Consider the following 18,967-nt stretch of genomic DNA (forward strand, 5'->3'; position numbering starts at 1 on the left):
AAACCTTCGTTAGGCACTTGTTAAGGCGACTTCGAAGACGGGAATTGCGCCTGCACTGCGCGTCTATCTTATATTAGGTCTAGTCTGAATCTGCCTGAAGATCAAATACCGCCGAGCCGTGTAGCGTGGTAGTTGTAATGGTCAGCGTTCATGTAAAATGAAAAAGATTCTGCACCTGTCTTTTTTTGGTAATAGCTAGGCTCAAACGATTCAGAGACATTCCAGTTTCAACCTTACAACGAGAGCTGTAAAAGGAGAAAAATAAACAAGCAAGACAAAAGTAGGATCCTATTTATGGTTGGAATAGCAAACACACATATACTTCCAGGACTTCCTGCACAATTACGCTACAATAGCTCACTGAACCCGGCCTTGAGGCCGTCAAACTTAATCATAATATAAGCCAAATTAGTAATACCACCTCAGCATCATTTTCACATATACGGCAATGCTCTTGTTGAACACGTCGGAGCTGCTACATATAATTGACTTAGAAAATATTATACTATGCATGCCTTTCTCCCGACATGCTGCGTAGGTTGTGAAAAGAAAAAAAATTAAATTTCCTGCTAGCGTTCTCTCAGCGCAGGAAGTTCAATGCGATTGACCGCACCTGCCTTGAACATCTGAAGGCAATAGTCCAATACTGTCAAACTGTTAAATACAATCGAAAAAAAAAACACAGTGTGATGTGTTGTAAGATAAGCCACCGACAACTAAGAAAGCGTTCTATTGTTAAATTAATCTTTCTGATGGCTCGTTCGCTAAGGTGGTCTACTTTCTCAGCGTACCACGAACTTACGGGGCCGATACCTAGCTGACCTCGATACCTGATGAGTGTGGGAGGACACGACCATGTATGTAGTTTTCTATTTGCACGTAAAGGGATCCGGATAACTGAAAGCCATTCCTTTTACAACTTTGTCACTGCAGCTTGCCGGACTGCTGCTAAATCTGTTTACATTGGCCATACCTAGAATCAATTTCTGAGAGAGGTAAAACGGTCTTGCCATACTACGCCACAATCAAGAAATCTCACGTTCACTAAAACGCCGATGAGAAACATGTATTTAGGCGGGCCAGGAAATGGACACTGCTGAGAAAATACGTAAAGCCGCGTCAGATGCAACGTGAATGCGAAAAAAAAAATAAACGCTACATGGCCTTCGAAATTAAAAAAAAAAAAAAAAGACATGCTACGTTTATGCTCGTTTCCACAAATTAAATTGTATTTTTTTTTCCTTGTTCGACTTTTATATGAAGCCGATAGCAGATTCTGTGACCATGCGGTATTGACTGAGCTTTGAAATGAGTGATTTTATTAGGTGAAATGGACACGCCACAAACAAATGTTAACAAATTCCAAGAGTATCAACGCAGAGCTAGCTCTCAGCGCATTTTCATTGGTTGACAAACGAAAAGAGGAAAAATGACAGGATCATGGCAATAGGGATTGTTCATGTCTCCTATCTGCTCTTCTGTTAAGAGAAAAAAGTTAATTATTTTTGACTGTCAGCGTAAGTATGCGCACAAACATTGTCTCTACCCATCACTGAAGGTCGTAACGCAGCCCGAACGAAGATGGTGGAGCTGCCTTTTCTTTTTCCGTGCTGGGGCTTTCTTGTACACAGGCGGGGAAATGCTAGCGTTGTAACTTACGCTGTTGGGTTACTTCGATTTCCAATTGTCAATAAAGTGACTACAGATGAAGGAGTGCGGCTTCGGTTCCGAGACTCTCGTGCCGTCACTCGTGGGGAACAGAAGGCACAGAGCATCCGGTAGCAAGCGGAATTTTAAAAATTCGGCGCTTTCCATGACCACACAGTAACCAAATACGTAGATTCGTGCCTTTGCCTTTCAAAGAACCATGCTTAGGTCACCCGCCATTCATGCTTCTGTGGAAACCCGTAGAAATGAATCGACTTAAAAACGTCCGACGAGTTTGCGTAGCTGCCAGTGGAGCCAACAACGCACCGCGTTTCGCCAGCCTTGTTCGACCAGACTTCATTTCACTGAACATATTCACACAATTAACTAGCCCAACTTTCTGTTCTCTTCAGGATATATTCAGGCACAACGTCATCTAGACCTTAGGATTTCCAATTTCCACACAAACCAACGACAAACAGTAACCTCCAATGCGCTGGCAATGCGCCGGCCGGGGCCGGCGCATTCCTGTGATTGAGCGATGCGCCGAGAGGCGGCGCCACCCATTCAGCTGTCCGGTCCCTATAGTCATATAGAAAGTTACAACTTTATGGATATTGCCATTCAAAATTGTGTATAAAATCATCACAAGCAGCCAATATTTTTTTCGGAATGTCAATAATGATTTTTAATGTATTACCTCATGAGGTATGTTATAAGCAGTGTCCCCTGTTCTTAACAGTGTACATTTTCAGTTTTGGTAATTTGTCCTCACACATCACACATGTCAATGTCCTAAACATTTCCCCGTTTTAGTGCATCTACGAAAAAAAAATCGTAAGCCTTCGTGCTCAGGGAAGTAACTTTTGTATCTGTACCTTGGGGGAGGTAAGACGCCCGACTACTTTGCCCGAGTACCCGGGTTCGATCCCGACCGCGGTAGTTGCATTTCGACGGAGGCGAAACGAAGAGGCGTCCGTGTGCTGTGCAGCGCACGTTAAAGATCCTTAGGTGGTCGAAATTACGCCGTAGCCTTCCAGTACCGGCTCATCTTTCTCTCTTACTTTCACTCCTTCCTTCTTCCCTTCCTTTACGGCGTTCAGTTGTCTACAGAAAAAGGGAGAGGTACTGTGTTTTTCCCTTCCTATGAACCAATTATTATTACCTTGGGGAGAATTCTTTCACCAATAGTCTTGCCCTTTTCTTTCCGTGTCGGACGGACGCGTCGCGTTGGTTTTTAATGCGAAAGCGCTACTTCGGTATGCTCACTGACTTCTATCCGCAGACCGCGTCCGCAGTACGTGTTCGCAAAATCGTATCCCCAGCAGTTGTGAGTAATTGAGAAGTGGTACAGGTTAATGAGTGGTGTCAATCGATAAAGGGTGACGTAATGTTGTGTCCGAAAAAGTAATTAGGCCAACAAGTTGTTTAGGTAATTCATTAGAGGCAAGAAAATATAAAGCGAAGGTGAAAATGGTCTCAATAGCCAAAGGCTTGGAACCACATTTAAATGTATCAAATACTAAAATAATTAAATCAGTCAATTAAGGTGAGGTCAAGGATTCGACGTCACGCAACCTGAAGAGTCAATTAAGGTGAGGTCAAGGATTCGACGTCACGCAACCTGAAGTCGAGCCAAAAAAGGGCATAGGAAAGGATCGGCACCCAATTTGAAACTACCAACGACTAAAATAGTCAAATAATTCAGTCAATTGAGGTGAAGTCAAGGATGTAACGTCACACAGCCGGAAGCAGAGCCGGGGAAAAGGGCATATGAAGGGATTGGCGCGCATTTTGAAAGTACCAAAGACTAAAATGGGCAAACAGGAAGTGAATTAAGCAACTAGAAGCAACCAACAGCAGCATCCGTGCTTTCGCATTACTCCAATGCAGATTCTGCAGTGCTCTAATTTTTTATCCATCTTTGTGCACGTAGTGATATGTGATGTATTTTCTCGTTATAATATATGTTAACCGCAGTGTTGCCCGTTTCTTAACCTTGTGCGTTTTCAGTTTTGCTCATTTGTCATCGCCCATATGCGTACGTCTGAAAATCACTGCGGCACCCGCATTGGGGAATTGCGTAATAATTCTTTATGCAAGAATAAGGAGACACGGAAAAAGAAGAGCTTCCGGTTTGTGACATGCTACGACAAAACATCCCATAAATTGGGTACCACGTGACTCCCCTTGGACGTCGACATTACTCGCCTGGCTATTTCGACAGCCGCATGCACTAAATTGTTTTCCCGGCGAGATTTTTTTAAGCGAAAAGCTTCACTAGTCTAGTCAACACCGGATCTGACATGCGTGTGATCACTCTTAGCCAACGCTGCGCATGCGCGAACTCGCCGAGTGACGTCACTAAGAGAGGCGCATGTGTTTAAAGCGAAAAGCTTCACTTCCAGGGTCAGAGCCGAGCTTCGCGTATGCCGCATGCCGTGACGTCACAGTCAAGACCAAATGCGCAGCCCCTTCACCAAGCTCTTCCGGCGTTGTGGAGCATGGCTTAAGAGATGTGCGACTTCTCCTCATTAAAAAAAAAAAAAAACTGCCACACCGACCGGCAACTGACCAGGATTCATCGACAGACCGGCATTACTGCCCTCTGACGCCACCCCAGGAATCGCCGGCGAGTTTTCACCTCGAGCTCCCTGAACTGCCAGCTATCTCAGCTACATCGCCATGAACTCTTATAAAAGCCCGCGCAATCGATGCCCCCTTCAGTGGACTCGGCAGCACAACCAAAGACAGTCACGCTAAAATGCCTCGCCTTTTCTACGTGCAGGTAAACAATATTTACCATCTTTTTTGAAAGCGTACCCGATACGCCGGTTTGATAGTGCTGCTGAGTCGACGTTGTTCTGCCATTGCAATTGAATGTGCGCATGTCATTTTTGACTTTCTGTTGCTGTGTGGTGATATCGAGCAAAATCCTGGGCCTAACACTCGGTTAGGAAGCGCCGACATAAACAATGAGTTGCTGCAGGCACTGGACGAGTTAAAGAATCAGTAGGCAACTATCCTCAACGAAATGAAACCAATCCACACTAAATTGACTCAGCACGAAAAAAGATTTGATGAGATAAAAACAAGGCTAACAAAGGTCGAGGAAGACTGCCTTAGTTGGTTCGCTCCAGGCCCAAATTAACGACGTCCAATGCCTCGCTGAAGATAACACAAATAAACTTGCTGACATTGCGCGTAGGCTAGACGACAGTGAAGACAGAGCCCGCCGATCTAATCTAGTATTCTGAGTAAACGATATCGACCGTAAACCCTGGGCCGAATCCGAAAAACTATTTACCGACATTTGCAAATCTGAACTGGACCTCAACATTCAAACCAACGAACGTAGAACGGGCCCACCGGCTTGATCAATTCAAAGCTAACAAGAATAGACTCATCATAGTTAAATTCGCCCACTTCAAAGTGAAAAGAAATTCTAACGCAAAATGCTTTAAAGGGACCAATTTCAGTGTCTCGGAAGATTTCTCCCGCAATACCCGCACTGCTCGCAAGAACTTGATAGACTACGCTAAAAGTAACCAGAAAATATTGACTCTCCGGGAGGATGATAGGATGGTAATTGGAAACACAACATACACATACGATCACTCATCTCAACTTGTTTCACCTCGAACCCCATAGTTGTAAACAAGGCCCTCAAATTCTGACCCTCTTAGCTCACTTTCAATCCTTTACACCAACATCAGAAGCCTCCTGCCTAAGCGCAATGAATTAACTAGTATAATCGACACTATACAGAACGTAACTTAGTGATCGTAACCGAAACATGGCTAAATAAAACATCACCGATGACGAAGTACAGGCCATATTTTCCAACTGCGATGTGTTCCGCCGTGGGCGTCTTAATAGCTACTCATCGTAATATGCAATTTCATGCACTAACGATTGACTCTCCCCTTGAAATACGAAGGACGTTTTTCTGGTCAGTTTCTGGTCACGCGTAGCATAAGGTCGCTTCGTGACGTCACTTGGTGATGACGTTACGAGGAGACCAACTTCCGGCGACACTTTACGGACAGAACAGGCTAGTAATAGTGAGGCTCTCCCCCTCAAAAACACAGCTTATATGTAATATAAACGGACAGCGATGACAACTACATAGATGATTAGCAAAAGGTAAAAGACTTGCGCAAAAAGTAGATGAAGAAAGAGACGTGACAACAAGACAGAGCGCAAACTTCCAACTGGTTTTATTTAGGAAACGGTACCTACTTATATAGACAAGTGAAATCATATCATATCGATCAAGAGTAAACACGTGAGCACAAGCAGCGAAAATCATCTACCAAGCAGGGCAAAAATGACTTAAATCTCATCAGATTATCACTGAGGCCAAAAAAATGTTTGCTGTGTAAGAAGGCTGAATGATGTATGCAAGGTATACCAGCAAACACAGACAGATACACACACATGCAAGACTGCGCGCGCGCAAACAACACACACACGCACACACAGAGATACACACACAAACAGACAAGCACACGTAAAATCGTAACACATTGTCTATGGCTAAGCCATGTCAGACCTAAAAACAAAGTAAAACAGGCAGTCGCAAACTAAAACCGATAAAACAGCCAAGTGGCTGAAAACCTAAGTGAATAAAATCAAATTTTCTAGGCAAAAGCCGCGTCAGTCATAAAAATCAACAACAAACAAGAAGCAGAAGAAGATCGATATGATATGATTTCACTTGTCTATATAAGTAGGTACCGTTACCTAAATAAAACCAGTTGGAAGTTTGCGCTCTGTCTTGTTGTCACGTCTCTTTCTTCATCTACTTTTTGCGCAAGTCTTTTACCTTTTGCTAATATGAACCAACTCGCCCAGAAGAAAGTACTTATGACATAGATGATTATTTTTCCAGTTATTCGAAATAATGACTATGACAAGTTTTCAGTAGTTGGCGTTTTCTAGGCAGTAAACGACGCGTTTATCGGAGATAAAACTAGACTAATACTCCAGACAACGACTCAAGCCTGTGCCATCCTTGCTGCAACAGGATATGTTGCCGTCGCTTTAAAGACAGTGACGTTGAAGCATAGCCTCACTAATCTGCGTAGAAAAATTGCCGTCAACGCACGCATTATACTCGCAAAATCTGCTGTTTGGCGCCAAACCACTATTTCATTTTCTTCGTGTTTCTTAGTTTATATTATATAAGCAGTTTTCGGAGGGATTGGCCTGAGTAGACAAGGGCGCCCTATCTATTGCGTCAAACTATATCTGCCCTGTTCGTGCTTCATGGCGCCTCTAATCCGACACAAGTGTGCTTTTGTTCGCTTGTTCCACAAACATGCGAGTGTTATACTGATCTCTTTACTAAGCAACTCTGTATGGAGGAATCAAATTTACTGCAGTTTTGGAACATATCGTGTGTATGCAAGGCATTGCAGAAGTACCATAGTTAACCGGCGGCCAAGGTGGGACTTCTTTCAATAAATTATTTGCATAACTTCTCACAATAATAAGTTTTCCCGTTGAATAATCAGTGTCTCCGGGAGGCTGGTGATCGCTTCAGCTGCGTACCTGAACCACGTGGTTTCAACTCTGATTGGGCCTCGCAATATGGATGAAGGCTACACGAAATAGGCGCACATCTATTGTACTGTTTAAAATGCCGTCTGGGTTTTATTGCAACTCAGACGCCAATGAGTGGCAACTTCGAGGGAAACTATCGAGCGTCTGCAGCACCTACTGGGCTACACAGGTTGCTCTGTAACGATTGTGCGAAACACCGGAAAGTGTCCGCCATCCTATATACACGACTCGAAGTTTCTCTACTCACAGCGACGACCTTGTCGGCAAACTGTTCCAGGCGCGTCCGCACAAGCTCAGGAACCGAGATTCCCTGGTAGTCAGAGGCTGCAAACGGTGACTGCAGCACGCCATCCACGATGCGAGCAGTCATGATGTCACTTGTTGGACGTAAGCTGCGAATGTAGAAGGGTTCATATACTGACAGGCTGCACGTGTTCTCAACTGCTATATTGAGCTGAAATATATGAACACAATACACGCAGATCTCCATAATACGGTGCTGAATTCCTGAGCAAACACGTTTCCTGAAAATCTACACAAAGCACGCTGCACATCTGAGGTTTGTTCATAAAGATTTCTTCATAATATCAAGAAATGCGATTAGTTTCGATATTCTCGGAACGGCACAGCAGTTCACGTTAGGTACCAAATACTAATTGTAAATTTTCATGGAACATCTATTTAGGGAAGGTAGTGCCTGTTTTCGATCGGATGAGTAATAACCAGAAGAATTAGATATAGGGTGACATTTTCCAGGCATTAGTAAGTTAAGAATGATAGTTTACCGGTATCCTTCAAAAACAAAGTGCATAACTGTTTTATTAAAGGCATTATTCGGCAGAAATGAGGCTAACAAAAGCTTCATATTCGGTGTAGGGCAATGCGATGTGCTATGGAAATTAAAATGATGCGTGTGATGCTGAGAGACAGGTGGAGATAAAGTAGTTCTGAGAGCGATTGGGAGTCGATGAATTCTAACAAAAGTACAGAAGCCGAAATGGGTATGGGAAGGACATATATTGCGAAAACAATATCACCAATGATCTCATAATGCAACGGAGCGGATTTCTAACGGAGGGAAGCTTAGTAGGGGCTTCGCAGTATTAGGTATAGGCGCATGAGTTTGGTAGTATGATCAGATAAGGTTGCCGCAGCTGGCATAGAAGAGGTTTCATGGTTACTGGGATATGGGAGTTGCTTTTGTACTGCCGAGGAAGCAGTTAGGCTGCTACTACTGCCGATTAAAGCCACGTGTGCCACATGATTGGTAGGTATGGGAGCATTAGGCACGTCTCAATGCGCCTGGCGTATGTTCTGCACGGAAAATTTAGACGTACATGCAAGTGTGCGAAAGCAGCCCAGTATATCCTCGCAAAATGTGATAGACAAAATATAACCCTTAATAAAGCGTGTGCAGAACATCGTATGTTGTTTATAAAATCAAGTACCGACAACTAGAAACGAGGCTCCGCATCAGGCGTAAACAGGAAGGAAAAGCGCAGAATTGGAACTTCCGGTGTCGCGACATAGGAAAGGAAGAAGAGCGGCGCATAGTATGGATTGGCACGTCGTATTCCAATTTTCCTGTGGATGTTTGATTTTATCTCTCACAGAATATATTATGAATCGGGCCTCAATGTCTTCCTTACGGCATGGATTAAAAAACCCTGTAATTCAGCATCCAGTATCTTATGCTGTACCATCCGCCACGCTTATGGCCTTGGCACAATGGCTTGGTTTGGTTTCTGGTGTTTATCGTTCCAAATCTAATCAGGCTATGATACGCCGTAATGGATTGCTCCGGAAATTTCGACCACCTGTGGTTCTTTAATGTGCACCGACTTCGCAAATCGCACGGCGTCTTGCTTTCCGCCTGCATCGAAAAGCGGCCGGGATTCGATCCCGCATCCTTGGGTACTGCAGTCGAGCTTTTTAAGCGCTGCGCCACCGCATCGGGGCACCTGGGCACAACGGACTGCTATGTACGTTTGCATTCCGTAACCTTTGCCTCGGAAACGCTTTCGACGGGCGTTTCACGGTCTCATATGTTTTGAAAACTATTCGGACACCCGCTGCGCTTGCCACAACATAAAAAGAAGCAATCGTAAAAAGGACAACGGTGCAAATATTTTAACGCCGTTAAACAAGTCTCGGCCAGTAGCAGACAATTTATCCTCAAATAGCCCTAAATATTTGACCTCTCACGCCGCTACTAGTCTTCGCGATCCCGTACCACAATATCACGAATGATGACAAAATTGCTTTCCAAACTCACTTTGCAGAAGGTATATGGGCTCTATTGGCCGTTGGGACTCTCCGAAAACGTTTACTGGAATTTGTTGTCTGTAATAACCGCAGAAGCAAAGAACATGATCCAAAACATGAGCGGTAGTAACAAAACATTGCGTTGCCGCCGGCTTGTAGAGAGAAGGCTATTCGGTTGAAGCAGTGATAACACGGTGGAAGCCTATACCAGCCACCATTACGCTACCGTGAGTACTCCCAAGTACAGTCGAGCGCGATTTGAAGGTTATCGCGCGAGCGTCGGCTGGGAACATAAACAGCGCCATGGCCCAGAATTCTCTGCCGAGGCGAGGGAGGTATCAGGTTAGCTTCCCTCACTCTTTTTGCTATTCCTTCAGCAGCTATCACTCCCTTTTGGGCTATCAGTTTTTTTTTTTTTTTTTTTTTTTGATTCTGCGAACAGGAAGTGATCGTAGTAAGCCCGACGTATTCTTTGGTATTAGTACCTGAAATTGGACCCTTTATCGCAATAAATGTAATGCTTAGAATAGAGAGAAAGGGCGGTGAGTTTGTCGCGGGGGTGAATATAGTTGTTTGGAACAGCGAACGAGGGAGAGAAGAGTGCGAAATCATGATTTTTCCTGATCCGAACCCGGCCGCCAGGTGCCTGGAGTGCTAGGCTGGTAGACTCTCACGCGATAACCTTCAAATCGCTCTCGACTGTACCAGCACATCGGGCAATTGTCCGAACGTGTTCTCATTTTAAGGTTAGACGGTTGCACCAGTGAAGTCAGCATTTGCAGCACACTATCACTCCCATAACTGCAAGGACAAAATGTGAAACAGGTGCACCGTCCTCGTGACGGTGTAAAGCAGTCCGCGCACAGTATTGTGCACGCAAAACAAAAGGAACATTTCCCTTCCAAACCTTTTCACATCTGCAATTTTTAATGAATGTCACGAAATATGCGATGGTACAGAGTTGGCAACCTAGTAGCCATCGTGCCTATCGCGCTGCTCTCTGCATAATACACGTGTCGCTATCTTCCATAAACTTAAAACTAGCCGCATGTGTATTTGAGGGACCTACGAAGGCCGTATGGGAGTGTAGGTGGGTCAAAGCTTGTCTGGGGGAATCTGATGAAATTAGCCAGGACAGCTACTTGGGTAAGTTGGCTATCCATTTTTGACAAAACACAGCGTAACAACGGAACAAGACAAGCGCTGACATAGAAGTGCTTTTATTTCGAAGAAACACGACTTCTTATAACATTTGCACCACAACTCAAATTGCATGCGTCACAATCATATGGCCGAGGCAATTTCAATTGACAAGCAGAGCCTTGTAATCAAAGAAGCGAATCACAATCTTAAAATGTTCAATTCCTTCTCAATGCAGAGACCGTGCTGATACAACAGTCGCTCAGCCTTACTATCGAGGTTGCCTCGATAATTTCTCTGACGAGCTGCTATTTGTGCCGGACAATACATTTGCATTTGATGAGCTCGATCAGGTGCAGCAGTTTTTGAGGGACAGTCTGCAATGAATCCCCAGATTTCTGCACGGTTGCTTGAAATTAGTCTTAGGTTCTAGAAGTATTTCATTCATGCACCTGCCAATCTGTCCTATGTACTCTTTCCCACATGTAACAGGAAACGAATAAGCGAGGCCTACAGAACATTCTACAAAGGAAGTTTGGTGTATAATCGTGCAGGCCTGTTTCTTTAATGCAGCGTTCTCATCCACTCGTCTGCACGGAGCAGATTTTTAGGGCCGTCATAGCCATAGTCACTCCAGCTTTTCGCCCATTTCTCTTTAGGCGATGTAAAACGTTGTGAATATAAGGTATTCCAACTCTAGGCCTACTTTATGTTTTCTTGGTTCAACCAGCTGTTCGGGCCTAGCCCGCATCATTGGCTTTTTCGACCGTTTAGCAACTGATATTAGCAAGTGGGGAGGGGGGGGGGGGGGGGGTACCCGTAACCCGCTCCGCCAAGCCGTCTGTCATTTTGCGGACAAGACTTCTGGTGCACAACTTTACAATATAGCTTTCTTGGCCAGCTTTGAGTGAGCCGAATGGAATTGCACTTGCGCCCAGCAGGTATGCCCTCTTGTGAACTCTAGCCGCAAGTCCAAAAACCTGAGAGACCATAGGACAGGAAGCTCGTGCAGGACTACAAGTAGCTGCAAAGCGGCCCACTGCCCCATCACTCTATCTAGAGTATTTGCGCTTTGGCCGCTACAAAGAACGACGTCGTCAGCAACATACCTAAACATTAACATCTGAGCCAGCGAGGGTTAGGTTAAGGGACCTGTCTTTTCTATCCAAATACACATCACCACCACTTCGTAAAGGCGCGATACTTGACCCAATGCACAAACAGTGTTTTTGAAGATGAGTTTTCGTCCTAAAGAACATAAGTCGACCTCAGGTACACCGTTAAAAGTTCCAAGAACACCAGAGATCCGCCAGGCCTTTTGAAAAGCAAACCGCCCCGTACGTGTGGATTCTTCAACAGAACCCATTAGTTCGTCCTGTGGATTGGAATAATACAAATCTGACGTCGACCGAGCACACAGCAAAGCCAATGCTAGAACTATCGCTTAAAAAACTAACTACGTCGTTCGAGGATTTTACATGGAAAGGGTCGTCAATGATTTGGAGTTTTAGTTAGTTTTTCTCGCAGAAAGCAGGTAAACATCTTTTACCAAGTGCCACTTTCAGAAATTACTATCCTGAAGGGACAGTCCAGTTTGAATTTTCACAGAAATACGCCCAGGTTATGTTTGTTGCGTGTTTTATGCCTCGAAAGAGGCAATCAAGCTTAAGTTCTTTGCAGACCTTCATAGCAACCGACGTTGCTTCCGTAACAACTGATTGTTTGTAGTGGTTAACAACAGTTGCGAGTCAGCGCTTGTGTCCTGCTCCATTGTTGCGCGTTGTTTCTAAAATCTGATAACACACAATAACACATTCATTACTAGAAGCGAACTAGAAAGTATAGTAACGGCTAGAATAACAGACTTTAATGCGTTGCACAGAGACAACGCTGGCTACCGCGCGCCTTTCCTGACAAGACTTCATCCAAAGTGGGCAAGGCGGCTTGGTCGCCTCCCGCTATACGCATTCCGCTCAGAGATTCATTCAACACTTAGCTCCATATAGGGTGTAATCAAGCCCCGTGAATAGCTACCTTTCAAGATATTGTATCTCGCGTGCTGATAGAGCAACAAAATAGCTATATATATAGGTCACAACTCGATGGTGAACGATTGCAAGATTATTTGACTGCCGATGCTGCACCGGCACTGGAAAGGTTGCACGCGGCTATCAAACTGGATTACTACCCCTGATAGGAATATAGCAAGCCGTAAGGAGCCCTTGTATGCCACGTGCGAAGCACTAATTTACTAATTTCAGTAGGGAATAAATCATTCAAACGCATGCGAAAAACTGCCATCTGATTCCTTTAAATTTGGCCAAGCGCAGAATAATCTAGGGGCCTCGTTCAAATATAATGAACCCATTGTTTCGTTGAAAAGTAAAGGAGAGGAATGCGCCAAAAGGAGCGGAGAGTCTATCGAGTAGTTTTACTCCAAAGACGCTGACATGAAGCCACAACTACAGTATAGCCGAGGATAAATCCAGTGCAGACAAAATTCACCGCCACATTTACTATTAGACTAAAGTTTTCATCGAGACTCACTAGGCATGCGTTGCGTGTCAAGTTCACGAGGCAGAAACAGCTTGTTCCAAGGTGCAGATTGAATTGGTTTGATTCAAGGGGATTAACAAATAACGGAACTCATCTGAGTCAGCTGTGCTTCGAAAAGGTTACAAATTTTTGTTTACGTCCGCCCCCTGTTCGCATAAAAATATCTCACAAAGGTAAAGTCTAGTTGCTTTGCAAAGTAAGTGCTCGTGCACCTGTTTTGTATGCTAATTTAGTACATGGCGAACGTGCTCAAGAGGTTCAGGGGGGTCTTATTTGCTGACAATATCTAGGCTGATAAAATGTAAGTACCGCTGTCCATATCGTAGCTCGCCGCAGTGCATGAACTCATGCAGAAACAGTAGAATAAAGATGAAAGAGTAAGGGTAAGTGGTTTATATTTTTTACAAGTACCTGCAGCTCATCAAGGGCATTATTGCGAAATAGGGGGGGGGGGGGGGGGTGCAATTTGAGCAAAGCATCCAGAAAGGAACATACGACAAAACAAACCAGAACAGCTAAGCATAGTTTTTAATATCCAGAGCATAATAAAATACGCAACACGAAAAATCAAACTGCAAGCAATGAGAGGAAATTTCAAGCCGAGAACAGGATGCACCACTACCCACCTTCCACAAATGAAAGTGGCCTTCAGACGACGTCCTCCAGTTTATCTCCAACATATGGTTCAGCCTTCATGGCTTGCGCAACCCCCCCCCCCCCCCCCCCTCACTTCTAAAAAACCGTCAAGTGTGTGTTTATATAAGCCGCTTACCTTCTGCAAGCTATGATTAAGTAGAGCTAGATGATAATATTGCCACCCGCACACATATAATTGCACAATACGCTTAGCATATTAGTTAGCCACCTTGTTACTACTTTGAGCGCACTACACTAAGAAAAATTTAGTGCCAAAGATAACGAGAAAAATAAGGGTGTATAACCTTACAGCACACAGATTGTACTACACCAAAGCTACGCTGCACAACGCACGTCAACGGCTCAATTCCGCCAGCACCCAGTGTTTACATAGGGGGAAAAAGGAGCAATAAAACAGAAGTAGAATTCAATGCTATATGTATGAAGTCACGTAGACGAAACAGTAATAAATGAAAACTCCTCTAGCAGACTGACGCGAAGCTTTCTATTGCGTTTTACTTTATATGTCCAGCTTACGGACAGCCTAAGTTAAGAAATTAGATTCTTTTCATCGCACAAAACGACCAGAACAGTAACAAAACTTTGAATACACGGAACAACAATATTTCTTACCTACCAACAGGAGAGCTCTGCAACCTTGCTAATTAACGTAAAAATGCAAACGTTGCTGAAGTCACCGCAGCTTCGAGGTTAACCTACAGTCAAACATCCACCCCCTCAGGCAATGGTTATTTATACGACGCCGTCGTCTACTCAGCACAAATTGCCATCCTGCTGCCCCAACGGCTTCCAACGCATACGCCCAACTTCCAAGCGGGTTTCCCAAATGGCTTCCAACGCTTTCTCTTACCTGGTTCGTGCTCCTTGCACCGCGCTTCCCGCCACAAAGCAGATGAGAGCGAGAGCGTACGCGCTGCTACGCAAAGAGCGTCGACTTACCCCGCGTCGCAAGCCGACGCCTTTCAGCCAGGCGACGAGAGCAGTTCCTACTCCAGCAACTCTCGGCGTCCTCGAAAGCAGATGCCTGGCGCCGAGCGATGCGACAAGCGAGAGCGTGCGCGCACCGAAATCTTTGTGTGTGCGTGGTGCGGCGGCGGCGGCGAGAGATGGGGGGGGGGGGGGGGGGGGGGGGGGAGTCGAAGATTAGTCACGTGACGGATAAGGATTGCCTCTCGATGCCAAGGCGAAAAAAGAAATAATAGTTGTGTTTGTGCGCTCTCGCTCCAGTAGGGAAGTGGGCGCGATAGGCTACTAGCTGCGAACGCAACGTGCTCCAGGTATGTGCTGTTCGACGAGCTGTCGAGGAACTGCGGTAATCTTAAAACGGTGCTTTCTTCGCTTATATCTTTTCCCCCGCACTTATTTTTCTTTTCTTATTGTGCACGGTTGCTGTGAACCAATTCAGTGTAGCGTTTAGGTGGTTGTTTTGTTGCACCTTACGCCATTTCCCATTGCGTAGCAGATGCCTGAATAGAAGGCGAATTAGCGCACTTGTGTTTCGTCAGCTTTAGGAATGCACGCATTTCTCGGAGCTATGACTACTTTCTTGTTTCTTTGAGAGCTGCAGAGCACAGCTTTGTGTTATGCGAGGGAATATTTACTCCACACTTTACGATTAAATATGTAGCTGGAGTGATAATATATTACAGTTCCTTGAGCAGAAAAGTTGTGTCTTGTGACCTGAAGGGTACTTCAGATTTTCATGCAAGAATTCTTCACCTTTGCAGCATTTGAATCGTCGTGGTATGCTATGTTATTTGCAGTGTCTTGTAAGCCTGCGTACTTGAAACTGTGCGACTATCAGATATATCGGCGAGCACATAAGTTTCCAAAAGGTCTTTTTTTTTTAAGCTCTTATGTTTCTAGGAATAAACTGTAAGCAGCATCAGCGCTATGTTACTTGTTATGAAATCATCCTGATTGTGTAGCTTGTTATAAAAATGTTCTCCTGAACTTTTTAAATATCATAAATTGGTAATGGTGCCAATCGCGAATTCAAAGACACGCGATACCATATCTTTGACCACAGCGCGTACACGTTTACGACCACATGGCGCGACAGGTTAGTTTGCTTAATTTTTAGCTATAAAATCAAATGCTCATGAGCGCCAGAATAAAATGTCACCCGTATTTCTTATTTATACAAATATTAGAAGCATCATATCAAACGCGATCATCTGTATCACTTCACCAGGACGACTGAATTAAACATAATCATCTTGACTGATCCTTGCTAAACCCATTCATAAAATTTATCTGTTGATCTTACATGGACTCACCACATCACGAAACTAACCAATAAAGTCAACCGCCTCCTCAGCTATTTACGTCTTAACCTTCAGTTAGACATTGTGTAAAACTACAGCATACAGCGTTATTTCTCGACGTAAACTTAAAGGGACTTGCGTAATATGGGACCGCTACCAAGCAAACCACACTAACCGTCTAAAATCTGTCCACAAACGTGCTGCGCGCTTTAAATTTTTTTTTTCTCATCAAGGATTTTGCCGCGAACCATTGAAATGTTTAGTTGTTCTTTTTCGGCAGCCACCAGCATGCGACTTTAACCCCCTGATTGTAATGCACGGATCAATGCTGCATTCTCTACCTGTTCATGCTCGTTGTCGCAAGACGCTTCGTTATCATCTCCTTTGTTGCGGCAGATAATTTGAGATGTATCTCGAGGGATTTCAGCCACTCGTTTGTATTTCTACAATATTACAGGTTAGGCTTGTCCCCGTTCGCGGTTTTATGTAGACGTTTCTTCGCCGCTTTAAATTGAGCGCTTACCATTGAAACGGGCATTCTTAGTTCGTTTGCAGTTGTCGCAGCCGCCGATTGCTTAATTCCTTTGTGGGCGGAAGTCAGCCCAATACAGGGTTTCATTCGAGTGCAAAGCCAGTGTCTTAATTTGTGACTACTGGACTTGTCACCACTATACGTGAGAATATACTTCTATTGCTACTTTCACCGCACAAGAGGCTTTCTGCAGTGTCTCGGTAGTTAAGGCGCTCGACTTCTGAGCCCGGGATCAAACCCGCAAGTTGACTGCTGACTCTGAGACGTGGGATCGAATCCCGGTCGCGGGGGCCTCATTTCGATGGATGCGAAAAGCAAGGCGCCGATGTCTGTGCAAGAACCCCAGGTAGCCGAAGATTCCGGAGCCCTTTACTACGGCGTCCCCCGTAGTCTAAGTTTGGGAAGGTAAACCCGATAAGAGTAGGCTAAAATATCAAAGCACAAGCCAAAGCTAACAATCTCAACCTTGTATGTCGTCTGAAAGTCGTTCACTATTCTAGAATGAATCCCCTCAGCACCCTCATATTTTAACCGCAAATCCCCATTTCGGTCTCAAGCGTGACAAGGCATAACATCAGAAGATTAGAAGGACCTCGCTGCTGCTCTCAGTCTTCAAAATAACGAATATCTTGAAGCTTGTCATAGCACGACTAGTCGGTGTTTAATGCCAAGCCTTCATGTAAAACTCATTTGCAGGGGCATTTGAAGTATTGAAAATAAATAACAAATAGGTATAACAGCAGGTGGCCCGGGACCAGAATGATAACAGATGGCCCGCTGATTTCGACTCGCTTTTCTGTAACAGAAAAGGCGAGAGGGAATGTGGCACTGACGTGTGCAAGGAGTGACCGACAAATTGAGTCACTGCAATAAGCTACGAAGCTTAGAACATTCGTCTTAGCTTAATATTGTCGTGGCATCATTGACTTCTCCTGCTGAGAGTTAATTTTCTCTTGCTTCGCTGACGAACCCGACGGTGATACAGCCATTGACTTCGGGTTGTCTGCTGTAGGCCGGGTTCATGAATGTCGCTTGTTTACCGTGTCTTGCGGGCTATGATGCATCTTTTTGAGCACAATTTACCTTCGCTTGGCTGTGATACGGCGCACGTAATGAGCATATGTCGCACGTGGTGCACGTCGCACACGCACCTGGTTGAAGTAAGGCTTCTCTAGCCCGGCCGGTGTCCGTATGATGATCATTCGGGACCCATGTGGTGAAACCAGATGAAAACACAGACACATGTCACGGCTGCAGGTCTCCGTATTCCTACCCAACTGCGGTTTTCTAAAAAAGACCAAACCGACAGGGAGCCTCGAACACGAAAAGGGCGTCGTGCCCTGTCGTAGGGAGGAACGGGATCGCTTACCACGAAGCTTACCCACCAACGCCACTCTGTAAACAACCGCGCTCATAAATAGTGACGCCGCGGCGCCGGAGCCGGGCGGTCGGAGCTGAAGTGCCGAGTGCCGATAGTAACAGGGAAAGGAGAAAGACCGCGGCCAAGCGTCAAGTCGGCGACCCAGGGCAGAAGCTCTATGTACTCCGTCCTTTTCGGACGCACTATGTGTTCGAGTCTGTAATATAGTCCTTCCTTAGTTTTCCTCAAAAGACGTAGTTCTCTGTTCATTTTTATCTAATGTCGAACCTAGACATAGTTTTAAAGTTGTCCCTCACCCAAGTGAAGACGTTACGGCTGCGAATCGCTGTTTTTCGCCGTTCAAAAATTGCATCTTTACGTTGCACTCCATGGACGACTGATGCCCATTGTTCTGGCTCCGAAGCGATGCTCACAAGGATGGCATGAAATCACATACTTAGAGGAGACAGACAATGCCAAAAAGCGACTCTAATGGAGACCTGCCTCAGCTATTGCATGTCCCATTTTAATTAGAAAAGAGTGCTGAGAGGAAATTTTCTTTTCTTCCGGGCCCCATCTTCTTAAGCCCATATTCTGTACTGTTCTGACTGCTTTTCCTCCCAGTCCACTTGGTTGTAAGCGAAAAAGACACACGGAGATACGTTACATTATTCGTTTTCATAAAATTATCATATTCATGACTGTCCAAAGGAGTGTTTTTATCGGAGGTCACTGTTTTCACAATTTAAAACCTGATGAAAAGCACCCGCAAGCATAGACGGTTAGCCTTGCTTTAGCATGCTTCATGTACACTGCTTCAACCCATTTCCTGTGCACATCAACCACGACGGAAAACATGCTTCCCGAAACTGGCCCTTCGAGCTAAGCATATATCCTGCGCCACGGTCCTCCAACAAGGGACCAGCATTCTGACGTTGCTGCGGTCGGCATAGACAAGTTTTAACGCGATATCCT

General features: G+C 44.9%; 1 protein-coding gene across 4 annotated transcripts in view; it reads right to left on the reverse strand.

Moving 5' to 3' along the window:
* The window catches only part of LOC146199438 (uncharacterized), a 63,548-nt gene extending 48,617 nt beyond the window's left edge, over positions 1–14,931 (reverse strand). Inside the window, exons 1-2 of one of the 4 annotated variants that reach the window (XM_084594924.1) lie at positions 14,773–14,931; positions 7,463–7,607 (exon numbers count right to left, since the gene is read on the reverse strand). In XM_084594924.1, coding sequence (XP_084451050.1) covers positions 7,463–7,585 — 123 coding nt within the window. In that variant the 5' untranslated portion in view covers positions 7,586–7,607; positions 14,773–14,931. Of the gene's footprint in view, positions 1–7,462; positions 7,608–9,490; positions 9,512–14,445; positions 14,468–14,683 lie in introns of those variants that run through there. The other 3 variants (XM_084594925.1, XM_084594927.1, XM_084594923.1) reach the window with 3 other exon arrangements.
* Between the last annotated feature and the right edge of the window lie 4,036 nt (positions 14,932–18,967).

Source organism: Amblyomma maculatum, chromosome 2 (assembly GCF_055883805.1).
Source record: "Amblyomma maculatum isolate TAMU_Amacu chromosome 2, ASM5588380v1, whole genome shotgun sequence".
NCBI lineage: Eukaryota > Metazoa > Arthropoda > Arachnida > Ixodida > Ixodidae > Amblyomma > Amblyomma maculatum.